Source organism: Nicotiana sylvestris, chromosome 1 (genome assembly GCF_000393655.2).
Source record: "Nicotiana sylvestris chromosome 1, ASM39365v2, whole genome shotgun sequence".
In the NCBI taxonomy this organism is placed as follows: Eukaryota; Viridiplantae; Streptophyta; class Magnoliopsida; order Solanales; family Solanaceae; genus Nicotiana; species Nicotiana sylvestris.
Genome location: NC_091057.1, coordinates 65,109,369 through 65,121,656, shown reverse-complemented (window position 1 = coordinate 65,121,656; position 12,288 = coordinate 65,109,369). Strand labels below are relative to the sequence as shown.

The 12,288-nt window shown below is 34.4% G+C and overlaps 1 protein-coding gene across 1 annotated transcript; it reads right to left on the bottom strand.

Annotated features, from left to right (window-relative positions):
- Positions 1 to 605: 605 nt before the first annotated feature.
- Positions 606 to 3,487, bottom strand: LOC104211244 (RAN GTPase-activating protein 2). The gene is made up of 2 exons (XM_009760273.2): positions 3,351 to 3,487; positions 606 to 2,591 (listed from the first exon to the last, which is right to left on the bottom strand). The coding sequence occupies exon 2, from the start codon at positions 2,578 to 2,580 to the stop codon at positions 940 to 942; it is 1,641 nt and encodes a 546-aa protein (XP_009758575.1). The 5' UTR covers positions 2,581 to 2,591; positions 3,351 to 3,487; the 3' UTR covers positions 606 to 939.
- Between the last annotated feature and the right edge of the window lie 8,801 nt (positions 3,488 to 12,288).

The following is a 12,288-nucleotide window of genomic DNA, read 5'->3' as shown; positions in this document are numbered from 1 at the left end:
AGAGAAGTAGAATATGGATGAAGGAAGCTCGCTAATTCCCTGGATTTGGGGTTTGGTCGGAGACTTTTCCGGTAGTAGCTTCTCTTACTGTTTTTTTTTTTTTTTTGAGGGGGGGAGGGAGGAGGTGAGTGGAGAAGAAAGTAAAAAATAAAATGAAATTTTGATAAATTAATTTTAAAAGTGGGACCCACAAATAACACATGTCAAGCAATAAATGGTCTAGCGTTTGACATGTCAGTGCAATTAATATACACGCTCGGTTGGATGTGTTTATTAGTATTCACTCCGTCAAGTTAAGGTGTTCAAATGAAAAAATTATAAGTTTGTTTACCAGGTTGGCAATTGAGTGCAAGTTTAAGTGGCCAGGAGGCAATTTTTTTTTTCTCCTTTTAGGTTGAGAAGTGGTAACCTTACTTCCGACACAATTCCTTGTCCACATAAGGGAAGAATAACAATCAGAAACAAACAATGAAAATAAGAGTGGTTTGGGAAAATTTAGTACTTGACAAAATTCAACTGAAAAAGTTCTTGAAAAATGTCACAGGCAGTCTACAGACTCCAACAATAACGTGCTTGCTTGTCTGATAAAATCATAACTCACAAGGGAGGAAAACTAGCACACGTATTTAGTTCGGCAATAAAATAACAAGTCAAATGCAATACAGGAATAAGAAAGGGTGAGATTATCAGTCTACATAACCCCAAAAAGTTCAACATAAATAATTGTTTTCTCCGGTAGCCTACATAATTTAGCTAGACCTAAGTTGACCAATAAAGCAACAATTCATCCCACCAAATTTAAATGACTGATGGAATTATATGTTGGCACCTGCTGGAGGAACATAATATGGCCAGCTTGGCATAAACAAAAGATGGCAAAACCAAAACTGCAACATGCAGAAGTCAACAAATACCGGATTCTAATTGCTATCTGGTGCGTCAAGACTCCTCATCTCCCTTGACGTCCAGGTTTTTGAGTTTGGATTCCAGTTCATCCTCACCGTCTTTGCCTTCATCTCCAGATTCCTTCTCCTCTTCCTCGTCATCTCCATCTTCTCCCAGCGGGTCATTATCTTCCAAGGATGCAAGCAGTTCAGGAGATTTCTTAAAGATGTCTTTCAACTCATCAACACCTTCTTCTGAGATGAAATTCCCATTAACATTTAGTAATTTAAACTGATCTTTGTGCAGCACGGTTCGAGCCAGCACTCTAGCCCCAGCCCTTCTTAGTGCGTTCGTGTTCATATCAACTTCCTTCAGATGGTTGTGTCCTCGGAGAGCCTTACCAATCTGAATTGCACCTTCATCCATAAGTTCATTCTCACCCAAGCTTAGCTTTGACAGAAACTGCTTCGCAGCTATACAAGAAGCTATTGCTGGAGCAGCTTCCTCAGTTATATCATTACCTGCCATCTCCAAGACACCAAGTGAAGGGGCTGAATCTTTGAGAGCGTTAGCTATTGCAATTGCTCCTTCATCCTCTAAATTAAGGTAGCTTAGATAAACTTCTGTAAGATTTTCATGTTTGCTGAGTGCCTTACTTAGCACAAGACCAGCTTCTGGACCAAACATATTGTCCCGCAAATCAAGCTTCTTCAAATGGGAGCACATCCCAAGTGCTTCACACAAGGCACTCCCTCCTTCAGAGCCTACCCTTGTAGAAGAGCACCTGAAATCTTCCAATAAAGGGGAGCGCTTCACAATTTCAGCAATGGCAACAGCCCCTTCATCACCTGTCATATTATTATGAAAATGAAGAACCTTAAGCTTCTCGGTGGAAGGAACTAGCTCGCTAACAGCCCTTGCAGCTTCCTGTGAGATCCCATCGTTGATAAAAAATAGTTCCTCCAAGTTGGTTTGAGACTGAAGGAGCTTTCCAAATGCTCTAACTCCCTTCTCACCCAGAGCATTGTCAGAGAGATTCAGAAACTTCAAGCTAGAACCTTCTAGAGCTTCTGAGAACATATTCATGACATCAAGTGCTTCTGCCTCAACTCTTCCAGCAACAAAATCTGACAAATCAACTTCCATCAATTGATCCTTCAAGGATGCCAAGATAGGGCCCGCAACACGTGCTGCGCCTCGACCGAAACTTCTATTGCTGAAACAAATTTTGCTGTAAGGGTTTCCAGGCTCTTTTAATGGCTTCAAAAGTTCTTCAGCCTCTTCAGCTTCAATAAATGCTCTTTGACCTTTCGAGATATCGAAAAGATTCTGCTGAACAGCAGGAACCACCTCAGAAATTGAAGTCTCCTTTTTCTCTGTTTTGGGGCTCTTTTTTAGAATCTCCAGGATAAGCTTGCTGCACTCCTTGGCATAAAGCTGCACAGCGGAACTCCCATCACCATCAGGCTCCTTCTCATAATGTTGACTTGCAATGGTAAAAGCTGCATCTTCAATTTGTTCAGCATTTTTGGCAGCATCTTCCTTGGATAGACTGCGGTACTTGCGGGTGAAAATGGTTGGACTAGAAAGATTATTCGTCATTCTTTCCACCAGCATTCTTCTTGTGTTCTCACTTGGAGGCCACAGCTTAATTGAAAATGGTCTGCGCTGAGAATTCGGCGTTGTGGCATCCATTGGAAGAAAACCTAGAATCAAGGACAGCATAAGTCTATATACGGGAAAGCATGCCTTAGTTTCTATATAAAAATAACGTCATTATCTTTCAAGAAATACTAACTTATACAAGACTCGGAAATTATCTCTTGCACTTAAGAGACAGAACAATCAAAACAAAGTAACAGGCCAAGAACAAGTTTTTTCCTACCTACTCCACATAATACAAACTAGTATAAATCATAAGGAAACAAAAGTTCAAGAGTTCAAATTCTTCCTCATAGGAAACGGGATATATTATAGCCTTTTATAGGCCAAGATTATGATGATGTTGTTTATACGACTGAATCCAATAATCCACAGTCATCCATCAAGAAAAATGAGATTAAGTTTCATATTCAACAATGTAATAACATTCAAAACAAAAAATGTTGCACTCCAGGTGCATTCAATTTAACCACACTAAAAACACTTTCTTGGATATAACGATGCTACACAACTACAAACTTGTAGTACTAAGCAGAAAATCTTTATAGTCAACAATTGCAGATGTAGCTTTCCACAGTAAAACTAATAACATGTAAAAACTACAATAAACCACACATGAACGCACATTAAAAAATAACCCAACATAGATCTATGAAAAAAATGAACTTAAGTAATGAACAGAAGAAAAAAAAAAGTTAGATACATGTAAAGCGTATGTGCAGAAACCCTAGAAATGAGAGAAAAAACAAAACCCTTTTTGCCGTTTTGTACTTCTCTTTTGTTGAGTTTAAGTTCTGACTTACCGGGGAACTACGAGAGAGAAGGCACGAATTGAACGCGCCGGCGAAGAGGGTGTGAGGGAAACTGCAGAGGAACTGAAGAAAATTGGGGGAGTGAGACCAAATGTGTGTGTGGGAACAAGGTTTTATTCTGTTCTCTTTGTTTCTTTTTGTAATAATAATTTGCTTTGTGGAAAACGCTGTTTGGGCGCAAAAGGATATGGTGATAATTTGATGTTTGGCCAAACATAAAAAAATCAATCTTTTAAAAAAAACTAGTAGTCATATTCGCAAGATGTGCGGTCAATATTAAAAAAATATTTGTCACTTTGTTAATTTTTTGATGTTACATTTGAAATTATCACAATGATTTGCTTCTCATATTCTATATAAATAGAATAGATATTGTCTGAATTTTAATGAATAAGATCTCCATTAAATTCAAGGGACTTATATAGTCATTAAATAACTTTTTTTGTTATGTATTATTATTTATTATATTATCCAATATTTAGTATAATTTTTTTTAAAAAAATAATTTCAAAACTCCAACTTGAAACTACTCCCACCCAATTTGAATGGGTATTAATGAGTAGAATACTTTTTTGTATTTTCGTTTTTATAAATAATTATAAGATATCTATATTTATTAATTCAAGTAGTATAACCAATTAATTCAAAAAAAAAAATAGTTAGAAAAGTAGTTTATTTATATAATTTTCTATTTATTGATATTTAAATTCAAAAATAATAACCAATAACTAATTATTAACTAAATAACTAATTATGCCATGTGGCTTTTTTAGGCTGCCACTTGGCTTAAGGAGAGGGCTATGTCCTCTCCTTTTAATAATATATAGATATAGAAGATATATAGAATATAGAATATTAGAAAGAAACTACTGCATAATTTGAATCAAAAGTTTTTGTATTGCTTATTTTCGTTTTTTTATTTTAAAACAATTTTAAAACTCCAACTTGAAACTACTCCCCGGTTTGAATGGGTAGTTTTTCTTCTTTTTTCGTATTTTTATTATAGTTAATTTTTTTTATTTTAAAATAATTAAAAACTCCAACTTGAAACTAATCCCATCCAATTTGAATGGGTAGTAATTTTTATCCATTTATATTTTCGATTTTTTTATTATAACTAATTATAAGATATCTATATTTATTAATTAAAATAAAGTAACCAATTAATATATATATATATATATATATATGTGTGTGTGTGTGTGTGTGTGGTAGTTTTTTATTTTTTTTATTTTCGTTTTTTATATATATTTGAATTCAAAAATAATAACTAATAACTAATTATTAGCTAAAAAATTAATTAGTAACTAATTATGTCATGTGACTTTTTTTTTATGCTGCCACTTGGCTTGAGGAGAGGGCTTTGTCCTCTCCTTTTAATAATATATAGATATTTTTCGAAAAAATATTTTAACTTATAATAATTTGTATTTAGCCAAAGACGTGAGAAGCGTTTCATATTACAAAAACATTTTGTGTTTGAAAGATTTTTTTTTTAAAAAGTATCTTTAAATGACAAATTACCAAAGGACATCTTTACAATTAAAATAAAAGTAAAATTAGTTTTGAAGCAATTATAATTATTTTTATTAGCGACTTTAATTAAACTAATTTAATAAAGTATTTCTTCTTTATATGAGATTTCATAAGATTTGCAGAAATAAAGAGTTGAGAAGACAATAAAAAAAGTCATGGAGGAAAGGAGAAGGAGCAACTTTCTATTGGTTAAGTTCTCTTTTGAAATTAATAATAGTTTTCTAATTAATTTCTCCTACCTACACACAATGTTTGAAACCCAATCTCATCTTCTCCACATTCGTTAACAATTAAAGAAATTCACAATACACTGGCACAACTAGGGGTGGCAATTTGAGTCAAACCCATTTAACCCGCCTTACACGTTCAATGTTGGGCTACTCAGTGACCCGCCCCATTTGTTGAACCCATCTATCTTAACCCAATTTATTTTAACCCATTTGAAATTGGACTAATTTTTAGCTCAAATTGCTCCATGAATAACTTTTGGTAAAATATCTTAAAAATAATTTTTTTATTTGTTATGTTGTATATGATGATAACAAAAGAAAAAAAAAGTCTTATTTGATAATTAAACAATTTATAAAAAATAATACACATTAATTAAAGATTGGTTAGAATTGGGCGGCTTGAGCTATGGCCCAAATTTTAGCCCATCTTAACCCAACACATCTCATCCCAAGTAACTTTTGAGCGGATCATTGACTTAATCCAATTTAACACACCAAAAATCACCCAAATCTGCCTATTTGACACCTTAGGCACGACCAATACTCTGAAAGTTCTTTTGGCCACCACAAGTGCACTATTATTGTAACACCCCCAAATATTTCAAAGTATTTAACGTATTGTTTGGATAGTTGTTACCCATCGTATTGTATTGTTACCCCGGATATAATATTTGTTTTGATTGTTAATATAAAACTGATTGTATCGTATTGTTAAATTCATTGTTCCGGAACAATGAAAAACCCCATTTTATGAAACAACCAAATTGGTGTGATAGGATTGTTCCGTATTTTTTTTTTCCAATTACGCCCACACAAATTATTCTATATTTTAATTTTACTCTTTACCCTATTATTTATATTATACTTCACCCCAACCACGTACTTTGTCTCCATCCTTTTGGCGTGCATTTTTCGGGTTCGTTTTCCCTTTTTTTTCTTTTACATATATAATTTCTTAGGTTTCTGTCATTCCAAACTACAGGAACTGAAGGTCCATTGTCTAACTCTGTTCTGATGGGGCTATAATTTTATTTTATTTTTGGTATGAAACTAGTTTGGTGCTTTTGCTACTATGGTAGAATGATGATTCCCTGTGAGGAAGATGGGTAGGTCAAATAAATGAATTATTTTTATGAGTAGTTCTTAATAAGCATCGTATTTTAAAATAATTGACGGTATTTTAGTAAACATAGCAGTACAGTACAGTACAATACAGTCAAACCAAATAATAAAGATGTTATTTAACAGCACCAAACGATACAATATATCCAAATGTTGTATCCATCAAAATGATACAATACAGTACAGTACAGTACAATACAATACATTATAAAATGATGGGTAACAATGATCCAAACAGAGTATAAAGGTCATTAAGAAGATTAACGTGTGCTAATTATATTAATTTTCATATTAACGAGGGTTAATGATATGAAGTATATCACTTGAAAATGATAATAGGTATACAAGGTGTATTAAAAGTGATTTAGGGTTAGGAAGTGTCTTAAGACCAAGCCAAGTTGGAAACTATATGATGGACTAAAGTTTCAAATAAATTTACACAATATCCTACTTTAGATGAGAACAACTCCCAAGATATAAAGAGTGCACTTTTACGCCCAAAAAGTCCCATGTCTTTCCGGACCAACCGCCGGCGATTTCCGACAAGTCTTTTCCTGGGGGAGCGAAAAAAGAAAAGAAAATGAATCAAAGCAATGGACTTGCTAATTTCAGAATACATCACATCTCTAGGGTTAACCCTGTCTATCGCCCTTGTTTTGAACACAGATCGGTCACACTACTGGTTGTTTTAGTGACCTATCAAATGAAAGGCTTATGTGTCTAGTTTCTAATGCTTCAAACCGTTTGTCATACGGACATTTCTACTAAGAGTTATTATCTTTTTATTGAAGGGTAGCACAATAGCTACGCAGCTACGCGAGTCCTGCATAACCTACACAACATGCGTAGGGTGCGTAGGCAAATTCAGAAGCTGCCAATTGAAGAGAAATAGAAGGACACCATGAGTAGCCTTTGTGTGTAGCCTATGCAGGAGGCTACACACCCATCAGACCTCTTTTTAAAGTGTTGAAACAAGGGGTTTATAGAAATTAGGGTTAGTACTTCAACTTGAAATTGATTTCTAGAGAGAATGAGGAGATCTTCCACCATGAATACACTTTAAGGTAAGTTTCTTTGGTACAAGAATAATTATATAACATCATTTGATATTGACACTAATATTATTATGGAACAAATTCATAGGAAATGGATTGAATCTTCACAAACACCAAAAAGAAAAGTAGCGGGATTCTTTCACCAAGAGGTAATTCCTTTAAAGCTTCGTATAGTGACATATTAGAGTATGAGTAGCATGTTTATGAAATTTAAAAGTTGGTCTTGCTAATGATATTTTGGACAAAGAAGAAGATAAATAGTGATGAATTGATATAAATAAAATTATTTTGGGTTTCTAATGATTCCAATAGACTTGATAACTTAATTGATGAACGAACTGACGTGGGAATCACTATTTGGATAAGAAACAACACTTTCTTTGAACAGAAATTTTTTGGAGAAGACAATGAATATTGACTTAATAATATTGAGTAATTAACATGGTGTCGTTAGTGACTCCTAATGAGTATTAAATGATAAGAATGAAATTGTATAGACTAATGGGTGAAGATATCAGATAATTTGAGTTGGTTGAAGGTTTATTGTGCACTTGTGGAGCCTAAATAATTATTTATGAATTTTTTCATATTTGTTTTGGTGTAGTTGGATATTTAATGACTGATATTGAATTGTTAGTGATATTTGAGTATTTTAATCAATTAGAGAATTATAGTATTTTCCGGGGCTTGAAGTTGGAGGTAAGTTGATTAAGACTTACTCTTCTTGAGGGATTCTCTCTACGAATATTTGAGTTAATACATTATATTATTTATAAATGTGCATTCATACTTGTGGGGACAAGCGGGGAGGATGTCACCCTATGTTTCTATGTTTGTTATTTATGAAGTGTCATGTAATTTTTACTCTTCTTGAGGGATTCTCTCTACAAACATTTGAGCTAATATGTGATATTATTTATAAATATTCATCCATATTTGTGGGGACAAGCAGGAAGGATGTCACCATATATTTCTATGTTTGTTACTTATGAAGTGTCATGTAATTTTTGTAAATAATTTATTTTTTAAACTTGTTGGGAAAATGACACTGAAGAAAAACGTTATAAGTTTTATTAAAACTTAAATATTGATGAGAGTATAAAATGTTGAGTACTAAAGATATGCTTTCATGAAAAAGTATATTTTTACCACAAAAGGATGTGGTGCAGTGGATAGGACTGCTCTTTCCTTAACCAGAGGTCTCGGGTTCGAGCCCCGAGTATGGAAAAATCCTTTGTAGGGAGCGCATCCCCCCGAATGGGGCCCTACGCGATGCGATTCCCTATATAGTCGGACTCCAATGTGGGTATTGGACACCGGGTGAGAAACCAAAAAAGAAAAAAGTATGTTTTTTGAAATTTAAACAAAGGGATATCACTTATTATATCTTTAAAAGATTAATATTAAATTACTAAATGCTTTAATATGAAAAAACGTTATTCATTTGATTTTGTTCAAATGATTTGGATGGGCCATTAAAATCATGATTTAATAAAAATAGATTCTTTGAGGATATTACACTATGAATCTATTTTTGATATGCCAAATATTTTGGGATTTACTATTAGAGACCACCGAGATTGGTTCGAATATTGAGTTTGTTATTATGGAACTATACGTGGCGGTGTAGGGACACATTCTAAGGCTAATCAGATATTTGTGGGATAAAGTCTCTCATGGTGAGGGCCAATGATCATTACTTAAAGTAATAAGGTTAAGTAGAATCGTATGACAATACGGGAAGCCATCCGGACAAGTAACGTCAAATACTTACTACTAGATTGATCACCTAGTAGTTTTTTATTAGTACTCACAATGAAAAGTAAAAGATGACTTTCTTATGTTTAGGCCTAAGAAACCGAAAATGATTTTATAACATAATGAAATTGAATGGTTTTATAGGATTCATAGTATAATTTTGGATTGATATAAATGCTCTAAAAGAACTTATATCATGACTTACATTTCACTTGTCTTTTCATTTAAAATGATAAAGAGCATGATTTATACACCAAATATTGGTTGCATAGTATTTTTATAAAATCTTGTCCCTAGAACTTGAGTTAGAGAGAGTCTATGACACTAATTGAGTACTGCGGTGGTATACGCAGTCCTCATGGGATCCTCTCCAGGGCTCCGCTTTCGTTACATGTTTCAGGATGAGGTATTATATGTGACATGCGGACAGGGCTAGGATGACTTTCTTCCTGAGATACATAGTGGGGCACCGTAATAGCTATTATGTTATTTTTCTTATTTTCTTTTAGTCAGGAATTTTCTGTAACACCCCATACATTTGGATTAGGTATGAATAAGTTAAAGGAGTAGAAAGGTTATATTTTGGACATATGAAGTCCTATCGCGATGATTATGGGTGAAAATAGTTGTTTCAAAATCAAGATGGAAAGTGAGGTGCATAAGATTCGACAAAATCGACTAAGTTTGCAGAAGGTCCATCTTCCAGCAGGGTTTAGTAAAAACATGTAAAGAATTTGGAAAAACTCAAAGCATAAAGTTGTAGGCCTTTGAAATATCTTTCCAACAATATATTGTGTAGCCCAAACGGAGTTTTGTGCAAAAACTTATGCCCGTTTTACAGAATAGTGCGTAACCATCACGTTCGGCCGCGTTTGACCGTGACCGCGGTCGTGAGGCAATGCTCCAACTATTTACCACGGTCAGGCCTACTGGGACGTGGTGGAGTTCTTGGGAAGTCTTTTTTTAGCCTTATTTCGCCCCCTACAACCCCAAAACATAAAAACTTGCTCTAGAAAGAAAAACTCTCAAAAACCTAACTCCTTAAGGGTCCCTCCACCACCCAAGGTAAGTTTTAATAGTGATTCTAAGTTAATTTCAATTTCCCAACATCTTATTAACATGTCCCTCCATATTATTAGATATTCGATTGGGACATCGTTGTTGAGAGAAGAAACCCTAGAACTCGAATTCAAGAGGATTGAACTTCAAAAAGGTAATATCTTCACCCTCTATTTGATTCTATCATTGAATTAATGATTATAGACTTTAGTTCATGAGACATGAGTTGATGGGTTGATAGAAAGCATGAACGATAATAGGTTTTGGGTGTTGACTGTTGATTATTGGCTAAGGGTATTGTTTACCTTATGTGTGATAAAGAATAATGTTGATTATAACCATTTGAGACTTTAGAATTTATCTAGGACCAAGAGAATAAGTTATTGCGTGTAGAGACACTATTAATAAGGACTATGAAGCTTTATTCTCACCAAGTGTTTGAGAAAATGCCTAAGTAACCAAAACATGAGAATTATTGCTAATATGGAATCCCTTTGACTTGTATTGATATAGATTAAAGTTGAAAGGGTTGGCGAATATTGTATTACGCTCAAGATCAGGAAGTTAAGGTATGTGAGGCTAACTCTCTATGTTTGGGAATGTTAATGATTCTCCCTACACTACGTTTCTTTTACGACGTATCGATTGCCTCAGAAATATAGTTAAGCCTAGTTCCTTGAATAGTTGTAGAACTTCTATTCTCTAGCTTCATAACTCGTTCATGACTTTCATTCTGAACGTTGTAAGCTCAGTTCGTATTCAATATAGACTTGGGTTTGATGTCCCTAAGTCTCAGTATAGCTTACTCAGCATGTCATAAACAGTTGAAGTTTCAGTGTTCATAATCAGTTCAAGAATATATGTCTCATTCTAGTCTTTTCAGTATTCCAGTATTACGTAACTCAGTATGATTCAATATTCTAGTATTGTGTAACTTAGCGTGATCCAGTATTCCAGTATCATGTAACTCAGCGTGATTCGGTATTTCACTATTAGGTATTGCAGTATGATTCTCAATTCCTAATTTTAAATCCCTGAATGTCGAACACCTGTATTTGGGCCTGAGGCTGCAGTTAATGCTTTATGCATCTTTGGCCTGAGGCTGCAGTTAATGCTTTATGCATCTTTAGGCCTAAGGCAGCAGTTTATGCTTTATGCATCTTTGGGCCTGAGGCCGCAGTTATGTATACGTATACTTGGGCCCCAGGTCACAGTTGTGCACATATATATATTGGGCCTGAGGCCGCAGTTTAATATTCAGATAAACAGGTTGTTCATCATTCAGAAGAGGGAGTATTCATATCCTTACTTCCTTTGTTCAGTTCAATTATTAGTTATGATTTCAGTTATCAGTTATCATTTCAGTTACCAGTTATCGGTTATCAGTTCAGTTATTAGTTATCAGTTATCATTTTAGTTTTAGTTTCAGTTTCAATAGTTATCATTTCAGTTATCAATTATCAATTCTCAGTTATCAACTTAGTTACCGATCCAATATATACATATATTGCTGCGACGTGCAACCCGATCTATATAAGTATCGCTGCGGCATGCAGCCCGATCCATAACTCACACATATATCCTCACCATTAGGTTCTCAACCTCTCTTAGTCATTAACCTCACAGCCTTTCGGGCACAACAGTAGAAAGTAGGGAACTTAGTCCAAACAGTCCTCACATTTAGAAGTGTAGTGATAAAAACTATTTTAAACATTTACACAAGCAAAACATGACTGAGGATATGATTTCAACAAGTAAAATGAGGAAAAACAGTAAAAATGTTTTTCCAAATACAGTATAAATGACTAAAGTATGGAATAATATAAGATTCCAAATCAAATATGCGGCTTAATAGTCGCTACGGGACGGACCGAGTCACAATCCCTATCGGTGCATGCCCACACGCTCGTCACCTAGCATGTGCATCACCGCATTTATCAAAACAAGTCAAATACTAGGGTTTTGTACCCTCAGTTCCAGATTTACAATGGTTACTTACCTCAAACCGGTGAAAATACTACTCCGCGATGCCTTTGCCCCTCGAATCGGCCTCCACTCGCGTTGAATCTATCCAAAATCAGAATCACGACGTCAAAATATGCTAAGGGAACAAAGCCCAAGCGAAAATAATCAATATACAACACAAATTCTGAAATTACCAAAACCTGA

Excerpts from the sequence above, each read along its gene's own strand:
- LOC104211244 (XM_009760273.2), bottom strand. The coding sequence starts at position 2,580 with ATGGATGCCACAACGCCGAATTCTCAGCGCAGACCATTTTCAATTAAG.